At 58.7% G+C, this 14,997-nt stretch overlaps 2 protein-coding genes across 2 annotated transcripts in view; one reads left to right on the top strand and one right to left on the bottom strand.

Annotated features, from left to right (window-relative positions):
- The first annotated feature begins 3,012 nt into the window (after positions 1 to 3,012).
- P2rx2 (purinergic receptor P2X 2) lies at positions 3,013 to 6,218 on the top strand. The gene is given in 13 exon segments (XM_042667265.1): positions 3,013 to 3,069; positions 3,071 to 3,198; positions 3,344 to 3,479; positions 4,092 to 4,163; positions 4,241 to 4,316; positions 4,729 to 4,825; positions 4,913 to 4,993; positions 5,074 to 5,180; positions 5,183 to 5,205; positions 5,400 to 5,527; positions 5,653 to 5,746; positions 5,831 to 5,896; positions 5,987 to 6,218. Coding segments are annotated over 13 exon segments (1,194 nt in total). The 3' UTR covers positions 6,116 to 6,218.
- Positions 6,219 to 7,981: 1,763 nt separating this feature from the next.
- Positions 7,982 to 14,997, bottom strand: part of Pole (DNA polymerase epsilon, catalytic subunit) — a 47,169-nt gene continuing 40,153 nt past the window's right edge. Inside the window, exons 42-49 of the mRNA XM_042667248.1 lie at positions 14,832 to 14,964; positions 13,179 to 13,365; positions 11,925 to 12,056; positions 11,610 to 11,803; positions 9,249 to 9,449; positions 8,874 to 8,999; positions 8,431 to 8,520; positions 7,982 to 8,342 (exon numbers count right to left, since the gene is read on the bottom strand). Coding sequence (XP_042523182.1) covers positions 8,229 to 8,342; positions 8,431 to 8,520; positions 8,874 to 8,999; positions 9,249 to 9,449; positions 11,610 to 11,803; positions 11,925 to 12,056; positions 13,179 to 13,365; positions 14,832 to 14,964 — 1,177 coding nt within the window. The 3' untranslated portion in view covers positions 7,982 to 8,228. The remainder of the gene's footprint in view (positions 8,343 to 8,430; positions 8,521 to 8,873; positions 9,000 to 9,248; positions 9,450 to 11,609; positions 11,804 to 11,924; positions 12,057 to 13,178; positions 13,366 to 14,831; positions 14,965 to 14,997) is intronic.

Below are 14,997 nucleotides of genomic sequence, written 5' to 3'. Positions count from 1 at the left end.
AGGCTAGTGCTCTACCACTTGAGCCACAGCGCCACTTCCGGCTTTTTTTTCCTGCTTATGTGGTGCTGAGGAAGCGAACCCAGGGCCTCAGGCATGCAAGGCAAACCCTCTACCACTGAGCCACCTTCCCAGCCCCAGGATTCTGTATTTCTAAAAACAAGTGTTTGTTCATCTTAGTAAGCAGTTTTGGGATTAGACTGTCCCCTTCAGGAGCAGGGGGCCAGCTGATGCTTGGCCCTATCCTGGCCCTGAACCAGGGTGGACAGTATCCTCTCAGATGGGGAGCCTGGCATGCCAGCAGGGGCCACCAACTCTGGGAAGAGAAACTGGTATAAGATCCTGGAATGGGGGGCTGGGAAGGTGGCTCAGTGGTAGAGCGCTTGCCTTGCATGCATGAGGCCCTGGGTTCGATTCCTCAGCACCACATAAGCAAAAAGAAAAAAGCCAGAAGTGGCGCTGTGGCTCAAGTGGTAGAGTGCTAGCCTTCAGCTGAAGAGCTGAGGGACAGCGCCCAGGCCCAGAGTTCAGGCCCCATGACCGGACCAAAAAACAAAAAACAAAACAAAAAAAAAAAAGATCCTGGAATGGGGAAGTGGCGCTGTGGCTCAAATGGTAGAGCGTTTGCCTTGAGCTGAAGAGCTCTGAGCCCAAACCCAGAGTTCAAGCCCACGACCTACCAAAAAAAAAAAAAAAAAGATCCTGGAATGAGCTTCGGGAAGGGATGGCTGAGGTGGAGGAGCAGAGCACACAGGAGCTGGTAACACTCCCCCTGGCACCAGAGCTAGGACCCAGAGCCTGGAAATGCACAGACGCCCCTCCCCCGCCCTGTCCTCGGACTCCGCAGGGGTGGTGAGAACCCCCCAGGTCTGCTCTTGTTCTCACGTCTAGGTGCACGGTGTCCTCTGTGGACTTAGGTTATCTTTATTAGAATCTGCAGAGAGAAGAGCCAGTCCAGGCAGTGCAGATCAAAGGCTGGGAAGAAAGATGCTGTTCCCAGGCTGCGCCACCCACGGCGGGGGACAGAAGCTCCCAGACAGCGGCCCACCTGGAGGTCCTGGCCCACCAATGTGAAGAGGGAGCTGTCCGTGGACCCCAGGGGTTTTTTGTGGCCTGTGGCCTTAAAGATGGGACAGCGGCCACGTGGGTAGAAGTCTGTGGCAGCACTGATGCAGCAGACAGACCTGGTGCAGCAGAAAGGAGATTCTCCCTGCATGCTGCAACCCAGGTGAGCTCCGAGGCCATTGTGCTACACGGAGGAAGCCAGCGATGCGTGGATAAATACCTGTAGTCCCACTTAACTGAAGTCTCTAGAGTCATCCAATCTGCACCGCGGTAGACGCCCCTGTGCCCTCAACATTGTGAAAATGGTCAGCTTTATGTGCACTGTATTTTATGAAAATGGACCAATGCCGTCAGCAGTGCCTGAGGCAGAGTTTGTACTTGGAGAGCCTTCAAGCTGCCCCTCACATCCAAACGTCCCTGCAAGAAGGCTCTCCTTTGTAGACGACCACGACCCCTTAGAGCACACTTCTCTTTTCATTTTGCACCAGCCTCAGCTTGATCCAAAATGACCTCAATCTTCTAGCAAAAGTGGGATGCCAACAGCATCACAGTCTCAGTGAGTGGAATCTGCGCGTTCCTGCCCCGCGAGATCAGCACGGCAGCAACATCGGGTGCCACCCACGGGGACTCAGCTCCTGGTACCCCTGCTGGTGACCTCTCAGATGCTTATATCCAGAAAGTCAGGGGGGAAGGTCACCAAGCACTTGGGGCGCACGGTTGTTTCCCAAGCCATTAGAAGGGGAAGACCCACAGCCCTCACACCAGGTCACCGGGATCACAGTGGCCTTACCTTCTCTCAGGTCCACCTGCTCCTCTGTGTGAGCATAAGACTAGCCCTGCTGCAGCTGCCGGAGCAGACACCAGCCTGGCTCAGAGAGACCTTAGGTTAGCTGGGGGCACAAGGTGGCCCGCGGCCCACGCCGCCGTCTGTGCTCTCTTCCATCCAGCCTCATCCTGTGTGACAGCCAAGCGCGCACAGCCACGCCAGCACACACACCCCAGGGGGCTCCGGCCACCTCCCAGTCTCTGCAGCAATTGCCGGTGCCACGGATGGCAGCTTCCCTGGGTTCTGCCCCATGTCCAACTCAGGACCAACCAGAGGCTGCCAAGTGTGCTGCTGACCCATTGCACGCAGCGCCCTCCAAGGCACCTGTGGTCTGCTTGAGATCTGCAGGTGTGAGAGCGCCTCCGTCCTGTGGCGTCTCCGACAGACACACGCGGCCCTTGCTTGCTACTTTTCTTTTTGTGTGAGTTTACACTGGGGATGAAAACCAGCCTTGCAGATGATAAGCAGGTGCTCTACCACTTTAGCCAGGAACACGGGGCCCGGAGGGTGCTCAGCGGTAGAGCGCTAGCCTTGAGCTGAAGAGCCGAGGGATGGCGCCCAGGCCCAGAGTTCAAGCCCATGAACAGAGGGAGAAGAGAGAGGGGGAGAGAAGAGAGAGGGGGAGGGGGAGGGAAGGGGAGGGGGGAGGGAGGGGGAGAGAAGAGAGAGGGGGAGGGGGAGAGAAGAGAGAGGGGGAGGGAGGGGGAGGGAAGGGGAGGGGGAGGGAGGGGGAGAGAAGAGAGAGGGGGAGGGAGGGGGAGGGGAGGGGAGAGGGGAGGGAGGGGGAGGGAAGAGAGAGGGGGAGGGGGGAGAGAAGAGAGAGGGGGAGGGGGAGAGAAGAGAGAGGGGGAGGGAGGGGGAGGGAAGGGGAGGGGGAGGGAGGGGGAGAGAAGAGAGAGGGGGAGGGGGAGAGAAGAGAGAGGGGGAGGGAGGGGGAGGGGAGGGGGGCGGAGACCCGACAGGCTAGGAGGGGCGCGGGTGATGCGGGCGGGGAGGGAGCCGCCCCGCCCCTGCCTCTTCCCGCACACGCGGCTCCCGCCGGTCGCGGGCGGGCGGGGCGGGCCACGCCCGGGGCGGGGCGGCTCCTCGGGCGGTGTCCGGCCGCGACCTCCGCACCGGGCGCCATGGCCGCCGCGCAGCCCGAGCTCCCCGGCGGGGCGGCCGCGGCGCGGGGCCGCTGGCCGCCGTTGCGGGGGCTGCTGGTCGGCCTTCTGGGACTACGAGACGCCCAAGGTGGTGGTGGTGCGCAGCCGGCGCCTGGGGCTGCTGTACCGCGCGGCGCAGCTGCTCATCCTGCTCTACTTCGTGTGGTGCGTGTGGCGCGTGCCGGTGCGGGGGTGCGGGACCGCGGGGCCGGTGCGGGGCGCGGGGCCGGTGCGGGGCGCGGGGCCGGTGCGTGCGGGGCGCGGACTGCGCGTGGGCCCTCGGGAGCCGCCGCCCGCCCCCGCCCCGCAGGTACGTGTTCATCGTCCAGAAGAGCTACCAGGACCGCGAGGCCGGGCCCGAGAGCTCGGTCATCACCAAGGTGAAGGGCGTCACCGCGTCCGCGCGCCGCGTGTGGGACGTCGAGGAGTTCGTGAGGCCGCCCGAGGTGCGGCCCGGCCTGGGGCGGAGCCCTCCCCCGCGCCCCGCGCCCCGCGCCCGGGCCGGAGTCACCCCCCCAGCACCCCGCGCCCAGGCCCAGGCCGGACCCCCCCCCCCCCGCGCCCCCGCGCCCAGGCCGGAGTCACCCCCCCCCGCACCCCGCGCCCAGGCCCAGGCCGGAGCCAACCCCCCCCCCCCGCACCCCGCGCCCAGGCCCGGGACGGAGCCACCCCCCCCGCACCGCGTGCCCAGGCAGGAGCCACCCCCCCCCCCACGCACCCCGCGCCCAGGCCCGGGACGGAGCCACCCCCCCCCCCCACCGCACCCCGCGCCCCCGCGCCCAGGCAGGAGCCACCCCCCGCGCACCCCGCGCCCAGGCCCAGGCCGGAGCCACCCCCCCCCCCCACCGCACTCCGCGCCCCGCGCCCAGGCAGGAAGCCACCCCTCCCCCCCGCACCCCGCGCCCAGGCCCGGGACGGAGCCACCCCCCCCACCGCACCCCGCGCCCCGCGCCCAGGCAGGAGCCACCCCCCCCCCCCGCACCCCGCGCCCAGGCCCGGGACGGAGCCACCCCCCCCCCCACCGCACCCCGCGCCCAGGCCCCGCTCTCTGCGCCTAGGGGGGCAGCGTGTTCAGCATCATCACCAGGATCGAGGTCACCAGCTTCCAGACGCGGGGCACCTGCCCGGAGGTGAGGCGGGGCGGGACCGGGGTCGGGGATTGGGGTCGGGCGCCGCGCAGGCCCCGCCGACCGCAGTCTCTCCCCAGAGCCTCCGCGTGCACAACGCCGCCTGCCACACGGACGACGACTGCGCGGCCGGGGAGCTGGACCCGCTGGGGAGCGGTCAGCGGGGGGGGAGCGGTCAGCGGGGGGGATTGGTCAGCGGGGGGGAGCGGTCAGCGGGGGGGAGCGGTCAGCGGGGGGGAGCGGTCAGCGGGGGGGAGCGGTCAGCGGGGGGAGCTGGGCCCGCTGGGGAGCGGTCAGCGGGGGGGGGAGCGGTCAGCGGGGGGGGAGCGGTCGGCGGGGGGGAGCTGGGCCCGCTGGGGAGCGGTCAGCGGGGGGGGAGCGGTCAGCGGGGGAGAGCTGGGCCCGCTTGGGAGCGGTCAGCGGGGGGGAGCGGTCAGCGGGGGGGAGCGGTCGGCGGGGGGGAGCTGGGCCCGCTGGGGAGCGGTCAGCGGCCGGTCGGTGTCCGGTCGGCGTCCGGGCCGAGCCCCCGCGGCGCGCGTCCGCCCGCTCACCGCCCCGTCCGCCGCAGGCCTCCGCACCGGGCGCTGCGTGCCCTACTACCGCGGGGCGGCCCGGACCTGCGAGGTGGCGGCCTGGTGCCCGCTGGAGGATGGCGCCGCGGCCAGGTGCGCCCCGCCCCGCCCCGCCGCGGCCCCCGTGGGGTGCGGGGCCGGGCGCGGCGTTGGCGGGACTCAGCCGTCTGTGCCTCTCAGCCAGTTTCTGGGCGCCACGGCCCCCAACCTCACCGTGCTCATCAAGAACAGCGTCCGCTACCCGCGGCTGCGCTTCTCCAAGTGAGCCGGGGCCGGGCCGGGGCGCGGGGTGTCCGTGTGTCCGTCCCGCGCGCACGCTGCAGCCGCCCCTCCGCCCCCAGGGGCAACCTCGCGGGCCGGCGCGGGGACTACCTGAAGCGCTGCACGTTCGAGCGGGACCGCGACCCGTACTGCCCCATCTTCAGGCTGGGCTTCATCGCAGACCAGGCCGCTTCACGGAGCTGGCGCACGGGGTGCGGGCCGGGGGTGGTGGGGGGTGGGGCCGGGGGGTGGTGGGTCGGGCGGGGGGGGGGGGGGGGGGGGGCTGGTGTGCGGGCCGGGAGCGGGTCAGGCCCCGGCCAGGGCGGGCCCGTGGCCGCGTGAAACGCCACCTCCCCTCTCGCTACCCTCTGACCTGCGCCCCTCCGCCCTCCCGGCCTTCCTGCAGGGCGGCGTCCTGGGCGTCCTCATCAACTGGGACTGTGACCTGGACCTCTCGGAGGCCCAGTGCAACCCCCAGTACTCCTTCCGGAGGCTGGACCCCAAGCACGCCGCCGCCTCCTCCGGCTACAACTTCATGGTACCGGCCGGGCCCGGGGGACAGCAGGGGACAGCAGGCCCCTGGCTGCGGCCGCAGGACCAGCGCGGGCTCTGCGCCCAGGGACGGGAAGCCTGGACACGGCCCCTCGTCCCTTCCACCCTAGGTTTGCTAAGTATTACAACATAAACGGCACCACCACCCGCACGTTGGTCAAAGCCTACGGGATTCGAATCGACGTCATTGTGCACGGACAGGTGCTGGGTCCCTCCCTGCGGGGTGGGTCCCCTGGCCCCCCATGCCCATGCCCCAAGGTCTAAAAGCAAGCCTGTCCTCCACAGGCAGGGAGGTTCAGCCTCATTCCCACCATCATTAACCTGGCCACCGCTCTGACCTCCATTGGAGTGGTAAGGGGCCCGCGTGTGTGCACGTGTGCGTGTGTGTGTGTGTGTAAGGGTCCTTCCAGGCTCTTAAGCACTGGTGTCTGCTGGCCTTAGGGCTCCTTCCTCTGTGACTGGATCTTGCTAACATTCATGAACAAAAACAAAGTCTACAGCCGTAAGAAATTCGACAAGGTGTGTACACCAGGCCCGGAGGGCCAACCTCAGGACAAGGGGCAAAGCTAGGCCTGTCCCCACTTTGTCCCATCCAAGCAGATAGTGGACACTCTCGGCCAGCATGTACGGAAGAGATGTTCCACCTGTGAGCACCCCCAACAGGACCCCGCACCCACAAACCCCAAAGGTTAAGCCCAACTTGGACCTGCCTGGGCCCAGTAGAGCTCAGAAACAGCCTTAGCTGCCCCGGCAGCTACAAGGACCTGCACACCCCCAGTAGCCAAGTGTCTCCATGTAGGGGAGGGAGAGCCCTGTGGCCTCCAGGAGTACCTTCCCCCTCCCCAGGGGCCACAGGCAGAGGCAGGCTTCCCAGGCCTTTCCTGCTCCCTGGGCCTCAAGTGAAAGCAGAATGCCACCCCACCCCCGCGCCCGCGCCCGCGCCTCCCGTGTTTATAGCTGCTCAGACCTTTTCCTTAGCTAAAGCTCAGAATCCAATAAACACATGACAAAAGACCTTCTGGCTGCTTCTTGGGGAAGCTATGACCCCAGGAGGGCATAATGCAGGGTGCACATCCAGACAGGCCGAAGGGGACTGGGCAGACTTGGTGATGGAGAGTAGGCACAGCTGAAGCCAGGGCTGGAGGACAGCCGGGCGCTGTGTCCTTGGCGGCTGCCGGGGGGGTAGTGCTGCCTGGGCAGACTGCTAGCAGCCCAGAACTTGGTGCCCAGGTGCGGAAGCACACCTGGGCAGTGCTGTGCTAGACTCCAGAAGGCATCCCGTGTACCAGGCCAGCGCACCGAGTCTCAGGATGCCCAGTGGGAGCTCCTGGTCTTGTCAGTGAGTGGAGTTTGCAGGTAGCTTAAATGCTGTCTCACAGCCCTTACCGCCCCCCCCCCCCCCCCCCCGGCTTCCACAGGTCACAAACACCTGATCTCTTTGGGTTTAACACAGGTATAGCTCTAGTTTTGCAGAAACCAGTCTCTCTAGTTGGATTTCTGGACACAGCTAGGCTCTGGTTTCTTATTTCAGTGCCTCTAAGCTGGTCTGAGTGAGCCCAGGCCTGTTGACGCCAGGGGCTGTGCAGAGCCACTGGGCAGCCTTGTTGGCTCCCCTCCCCCATCCTCTGCTTCTGCTTCCAAGAAGCCTGGTGAGCCAGTGCCTTCCACCTCCCCACCGCCTGATCTGATCTGCGCTCCACTCAGAGGTCCCAGCTCAGTCCACATCCCAGGCAGGCGGGTCCTAGTGGTGTCCAATTTCTCCCCACAGATGCTTCTAGAGACTAAAGATCACAGTACAGACAACACTGGCATTCTAAGCTACTGCAGGGTCTTCCGAGTGAGCTCATGGTGTCTCTGTCTTCTGAATCTGTGATACACGCATTTATCTAGTGTCCTGCTAACACTGGCCTAGGCCAGTAAGGAAGTGAAGGCCAAGGACCACATTTAGCTGAAAGTGAGGCGTGTCGTCTCATTTCCAGGGACCTGAGGGGCACCAAAGGGGACCCCGCAGAGACCAGGAGGGCTCATGGTAGCTACGTCAGCTACCAGGTTCAGCCCAGCCAGACTTCCAGGCTTTACTGTGGACGTATGGAGCAAGCAAGACACCCCCTGTGACTGCTCTGAATGGGTCCAGAGATAATGAGAAGAAAACGTCTCCTGGTATCCCCCCCCCCCCCCCCCCCCCCGATTTTGGATCTGTACTTCCTGGGAAATGACTCAAATCCTGTTCTCACAAGGCTGCAGAGAGGAAACATTTCTCCATAGAACAAGTGCGATTCCAGCTCCTGGAGGGCCACTTCGGCACCCATCCTCATCCACTACCTTACCTCAGGCCCAGTCTGAGGCTCTGAATGAGAGGAAAGAAAGCTGGGATGGGGCCAGGGTATTCTGGTGACTATTCTAGGTGACTTTCTGTCACCTAGCAGGGTACAGAAAGCAGATGCCTAAAGCACGTTTATTTGTGGGAAAAGACCTTTTAGACGCTTCTTCCCTCCGCTCACGGACGTGCTTCACAGACGTCTATTGATAGAGCCACTCCCTACTTCTGCGCTAGTTGGTGCCCCATCTGAGCTCCCTACATTGTTCATTGTCTGGAGTCTGGAAAGCCAGGTGGTCAGGTACACAGCCACTTGGAGCACAGGGTCCCTGATGCAGATGCCAAGATGTCCTCAGCGTGGGCTTGCTAAGAGTTGGACAGAGGACCTGTCTGCAGTAGCCACTCCAGGGTCTCCTGGAGGTATAACATGCCATAGTGCTGGGCAATGTTCTGGAAGATTCCAATTTGTTCCATGAAGATCTGTGGGAACAAAGAGATAGGAATGATGCTGGTCCCACCTAGAGAGGAACAGCAAATAGCATGTATTCTAACAGAGAGAACCACCCACCTGAGTGTGGATGGTGAGGGCGAAGTCCCCTGCACAGCTGCAGTACTCAGGCATATGGGTCTCCTTCACACCACGACACTTCAGGCAGATCTGAAATGAGGGAGCAGCACGGTGAGGGCCGTGCTGTGGCCCTGGGGCTGTTGAGGAGGAATACATCTCCTTGTGTAGTGCACTCTCTAATGGCGCCTGGGCATGTCCTGCAGGCTTTTGCTTAGGGGTCCACAGCAGGACTGTCTTGTGGCTGGCAACACTACTCTTCTGCTGCTCTCTTAACTGTCGCTGTGCCGTCTACTTCTCTCTACTGGATCAAGTGCCATGAGCCTGCTTCTGCCCACAGTGCAGGTGCCAACAGGCGTTGACAGAAGGAGTCGGCAGGGCACGTGGGCAAGAACACTTTCCTGCAGCACTGGGCCCCCGAGCCCCGGCCCACTGAGGGAGCTTACAAGGTCCTGCAGAGTGAAGGCCATCAGCTTCCTCTGCAGAGCTTCTACCAGAGCTGACTCAATGGCAGCTGAGTCGTAGGCAGCCTGACAGTTGGAGCAGAACCACTGAGGAAGAACGGTTCCATCCTAGAGGTCAGGGAGGGGTAGCCGGTCAGTGTGTGGAGTGGACACACCACACACCACCACAGTTGGCAGCATTTCCAGTAGGGGTGCTGGGGCCAAAGGAGAATCAGCACTTACGGCTGCACCCATGCTGACCTTCATCACGCCAGCCAAGTGGCCAAGGGAAGGGAGCAGGTACAACTCACAGGGTGAACACAACAGGCGCTGCATGGCGGCCCCACCTGCCTCGGCTTTGCAAGTGCTGAGCCCAACCTGAGAGAAGGAGGCGTCTTTGCACAGGTCCAGGTCTCGGCAGAAATTACAGCTGTGGCAGATCACCTCCGGGAGCACGTAGGAGCGGCAAGGGTCTCTGAACTGCGCTTCCTCAGAGAACTCGCCAACGTCCACCAAGCGAAGCAAGTCTCTGCTCAGCTTGTTCACCTGGTTTGTGATGTTTGTGTCCAAAGACAGTACCTGTGAAGACCACAGCCCATCAGGGAGCATCGCCCAGGGCCCCCGTCCAGATTGCACTCCCTCACCCCCAGGCCCCTCCTGCCCTCTCCTTCCAGACTGCAATCCCTGCCCTCCTTCCAGACTGCAATGCCTCCACCAGGACGCATCCCCCAGCCTCTCCCTGGGCTTAATTCGGACTGGAGCCGCTCTGTAGGCTCCTTGTTTCTCAGTATCACTTAGTTTCTTCTTCAAACCCCTTGGACTATCAGGGGCCACTGTTTCTATGTAGTACAAGTTCCCTGCTGGTGGGTGGAGGATTCACTACGGAATTTACCATTTATCAAAAGAGACACCACTTAGTCTACACAGTATCTTCCAGAAATTAGGGGACCCTGACTCATCCTACAGGCACTAGCCATAAACACTGGCAGAACTCACCAATATACAAAGAAGTACACAGTTCAGAAACTGACTTGCACAGAAACGGACAACCAAGTTTTGAAAATGATGCAAAGATCCTTCAGTAGAAAAATCTGGAATCCTCGGCTTATGGCACGCACATAGCACAAAGATGAATTAAAAATGGACCACTGACTCAGGGTAGAACCCAAAATGATAAGACTTGAAGAAGAAAACTAGGAAAAAAAATCTCTGTGTCCTTAAAGCCCAAACTACTGAGACATGACCCCAGAGACATATATGATAACATAAAGGAATATATAAGGGACTTTCAAAATACAAAACAAAACCACAAAGAACTTTCAACAGCAAGAAAAACAAAGGGGCAAGAGTGTGGGCAACGTCCTAGTTAGATCCCAGCAGCACAAACACAAAAATTCCCCCAATTTTTAAAAATGGAGAAAAGATTTGGACAGCCACCCAGGAAATGGACAACCAAACCCAGGAAAAATTATGCTCTGCACCATTATGCATCAGGGAACTACAAATCAAAGCCATGAGATTCTACTACACAACTATTGGAATAGCTGAAACTTAAAGCCGTAATAGCACGCTCTGGTAGAAGGCATGGAACTCTAGTCATATACTGCTTATGAGAGTACAGCACCGCAGCCACTGCAGAAAAGTCAAAGTCAAAATACACTTTCCATACTACTCGGCAGTATGGGGGAAAAAAAACCCAATGAAATTTATGTCTACACAAAGACTTATCCGTGATTGTGTATCGTATCTTTGTCATTAGTTATCAAAAAATGCGTGTAATTGATGTCTTTCCCCTGGAGAAGGGGCCAGTGTGGGCGCTCCTGTACCACACACTACCATGCAGCAGGAGCTGGCCCACGAGTGCATTCTGCAAGGGGAAGAAGTCTACATAAGGTAGGGTACGTGCATATGACATTCAGTGTCTGAGCCCTGAGGGGATCAGGGCACATTCAAGTGCAGCATGATATGGCAGTTCCACCCACTCTGAAAAGCCTACAACTGTGACTGCGACACAGACATACTCCGGGGCAGAGGACAGATCAGAGGCTGCTAGGGACTGGGGGAAGAGTAGGAAATGCTCTACCTCTAGATTCTGGTAGAAGGAGAGTGGTCATGTGCCTTGTCAATCTCACAAATGAACAACTATTTTAATAAAAATAAAGCATTTTAAAGCAAATGGGACTTAACAGTGAGCTGAGAACGAACCAACCTATCTTTTTTCCTTTACCTCCCTCCCTCCCTCTCCTTTCTTTCTTTTTTGGAAGTACTGAAGTTTGAACTCAGGACCTTATATTTGCTAGATCGATGGTTTAACACTGAGTTACAACCTGTGTGCTAGGCACATTTCTTCCCCACAATCAAACCTTAAGCAGTCACATGATCTTTAGCAATCAGGTGTGAAGGCTGAGCCGTTCAGGTAGCGTGATGGCCAATCTACGCGCTAACAGGTATGGCATGTGTTTACTGTCTGGTAGTATGAGTCCCTCACTGAACTTCAGACCTGCCTTTCCTCCTATGGTGTTGGAGCTCAACTGTGGTTCTGTGCTGCTTCCTTTGTCTTCTGCCTGTCACAGCCGTCACTCACACACCAGCTCTCCCACCGGAACCAGGCCCTCGGAGGCCTTCTCTGCACAGCACCGTCTGAGCGGGCCTGCCCTACTGGTGCCCAGTGCCTCAACAGCATGTAACAGGGAAATGACCCACGCGAGGGGGGGACTGAGGGACACAGGTGGCTCTCACCTTGCAGACATATTTGACGAACTCCAGAGCAGGGTTATTGAGCAGCAAGTGTGAACCAGGCAGGACAGGAAACATCTCTGAGGGCTCAGTTGAGTTCCGAGAGCCGGTGATTTTCTTTTGAATCTTCTGAGTGATGGTGAAGAAGCTGTGAGTGAGCTCGTTTGCCACATAATCTTGAGAGAAAGTGATCATTCCTGGGAGAGGTTAAGAGTGCAGAGGGAAAGATTTGACACTTGGAACCTTCCACCCATCAGCGATGCGTAGCAGGGTCAGGTCACGGCACAGCAGGGACTGTGTGACTGACAGGATGCTCACCAGGAAGGGCTCCTGCTGCCACCTCGGGCTCCTGGGAGAATTGGCTGGCCCCCCTCCTCTTCACAGGGGTGCTGCCTGGGGCACTACGCCTCAGCTCATCCTTCATGCTGTGGTACACAGCCACAATATATGCTGCAAAGAGAGACAGCACAGGCCACAGCGTGGCTAAGAAATGCTCCAGAATCCAAGGGAGCCCCAGGACTAGTTTGCTAGCTAGACATGGCTGAAATGTCAGTTTTAGAGACAGCTTTATTTGCCCTCAGATAAACCCAAAGTCAACTGAAGAAATAGACACAAGAGGAGAACTTGCTGATATCTGAGTTCATGCTTAGAAAGAGCAGTGGATAACTTCATACTGGACAGTGAACAAAAGTGACTCCCTTCAGCAGCAGAGACTATTGTCTGAAAGGGCCTTGGAGCCCACATACCTGCAACACTTAGGAGACAACTTGGAAAGACTTAAGGAGGGAGGTAAAGATATAAGTAATCAGTACAGCTGTGGGGGTACATTCAAACACGTGTGTGTGTGTGTGTGTGTATCTGATGACAACTTAACTTACCATGCTCAACATTATTTAACAAATGGCCCTGAGTTACAAAGGGGTCTAATTTATATGCTCCTCCTATAAGCTAGGTAACTTGGTTTGCAAACACCAAACAAGACCCCTTAGCAAAAAGTGAGGCTCCAGAAGCCAGCATTGGGACTGGCTTTGTTACTTGAGTGTATGCACACTCCTGCCGGCCCCCCCCCCAGGAATGTATGCCGCTGTGCTACTGGAAACAGACCTTGGGAGAACTGAGAAGGCCCCTCGTGAAATCCCCGGGGAGGCTGCTCCTGGGGCCTCCAAAAGGACTAAAAGGAGATCAGAGACCTCCACTGTTTCTGTGATGGACCCCTACACTAGAGCCTTCCTTTCCACATCTCCCTTTTTCTTTCTTTTTTTTTTGTGGGTTGTGGGGCTTGAACTCTGGGCTTGGGCGTTGTCTGTGTTCTTCAGCTCAAGGTGAGTACTCTACTACTGTTTGAGCCACAGCGCCACTTCCAGTTTTCTAGTGGTTTATTGGAGACAAGAGTCTCTTGCCTGCCCCCGGGCTGGCTTTGAACCGCAATCCTCAGACCTCAGCTTCCTGAGTAGCTAGGATGACAGGCGTGAGCCACTGGCGCCCGCTACACCTCCCTTTTTCTACATCCTCTGGCCAGAGCTACTTTCATTAACTTAGTCAGCTGCCCTGCCACCCTGGCTCTGGGCTTACCTGAGATGATCATGAGGAAGTAACTTTGGCAGGACGCTGCCTGTGGCAAAAACTGCAAAATATTCCAGTTGCTTTCCAGTAAGTCTTCCACCTCGGATTCCTCCACCCCCTCCTCTTCCTCTTCCTCTTCGTCTTCCTCCTCATCCTCCTGCTTATCCTCAGCTCCTTCCCCAGCCTGGGAGTCTTGCTGTAACAGAGACAATCCCAGTATGCACCGTGGCATCAGCACTCAGTGGCAAGACACTTGGGTCACAGGACCAGAGTCTTATCAGCACTGCGAGAACCAGTGCTCTGCACTTGCTGGTGGTCTTGAGTGGTTGGTGGACTATGATTCTCATTTGCCTTCTCTCTTTTTGGCGCCAATCCTGTGCCTTGAACTCAGGGCCTGGGCACTACCCTGAGCTCTTCAGCTCACAGCTAGCACTCTACCATTTGAGCCACAGCACTACTTCTAGCCTTTTCTGTGTATGCGCTACTGAGGAATTGAACCCAGGGCTTCATGCATGCTAGGCAAGCACTCTACTGCTAAGCCACATTCCCAGCCCTCATTTGCCTTCTTGGAAGACACTTGAATCCCTTCCTCAGCCAGGTATGGTGCCATGTATCTGTGGTCCCAACACTCAGAAGGCTGAGGAAGGAGGATCACTTAGGAGCTCAGGACCACCTAAGTAAGGACCTATGTCAAAGGGAAGAGAAAACCTTTTTTCTGGGATGGGAACAGTTCTGCACAGGCCCTTGTACCAACCACAGACATCCATTCAGCATGAGGTCTTCCTGACATTGTAAACTCACCTCCAAACGTAGCTAGCAACACCCCTGCTGTCTTCACTACCTGCAGTGACTGACTCTAGGCTGTCCTGTGCTGTCATCCTTTCTCCCTACCTTCCAATCAAGTCTGTCCCCTAACCTAACCCACCCAGAGCTACTTCTGCTGAGGCCTCTCAGGAGCTGTGGTGTCCAGTGCTGCTTCAGGTCTCACCTCCTACCAGGAAGAACTCTCCCTCTGTGTCCTTCAGGAGGACACAGGCTGTGTCCTAAGCCTGCTCCCTGGGAGCTGTGCTGCCAGATGACTGTGTCTCAACTCACCCATCAAACGTGACTTTCCCCGCCATGTGCCTCCTGGAAGTTACTGCCATTCACCCTAGACATACACCCACCTGGTCATTGTCACACAGAGCAGCCCCCCCCCCCCCCCCCCCCCCACCGACCCAGGTCCTCTTACCAACCCCCTACCTGGAGTCCTCCCCTGAGCTGACACTGATTGGGTTCTACCTGTCTTGGTCCTCCTGTGGTAGACTATCCTCACAGGAGCCAAGTGGAAGCTAAAACCTTCTATCCCCAGTAAATCTGAGCCCATCCTGGGCAATGATGCCCACTCACTGGCCAGTGTAAGCTCCTGACTCCCTGGGAGCCTGCTGTACTGCAGGAGGGGCACAGCTACTGCATACTTCCTTCCCTGCTGTGCTGCTGTCTCTCAGGGCTGGTGTTTCTCTTCCTCCTCCAGGTTTTGCTGGAAGCCCATTCTGGTACACTCTGAGCAATCAGGACACACAGCCGTGTTTCTACTGCTGCTGGCAGGATGACCTGCGCACATACTCCATCACAGGGTGAACATGGCCCACAATCACTTCAGAGTTGACTCAGCTCTCTTACCTGTCCACAGTGAATACTACTCGGAACTTTCCCTTTGATTCCACCATAGTTAGATGGATCCATCCAGAGAAGAAATTCCCAGCATCGGGAGAAAGAAATCGTCAGGGAGTGGAAGATCTCTTTAGAATGGATGCTGCAAAGAAGCAAACAAAAACAAAAAGCCTGC

The sequence above is a fragment of the Dipodomys spectabilis genome, unplaced genomic scaffold, assembly GCF_019054845.1.
Source record: "Dipodomys spectabilis isolate Male_0828 unplaced genomic scaffold, ASM1905484v1 ptg000385l, whole genome shotgun sequence".
NCBI classification, from domain to species: Eukaryota; Metazoa; Chordata; class Mammalia; order Rodentia; family Heteromyidae; genus Dipodomys; species Dipodomys spectabilis.
This window is presented reverse-complemented; position numbering and strand designations above follow the sequence as displayed.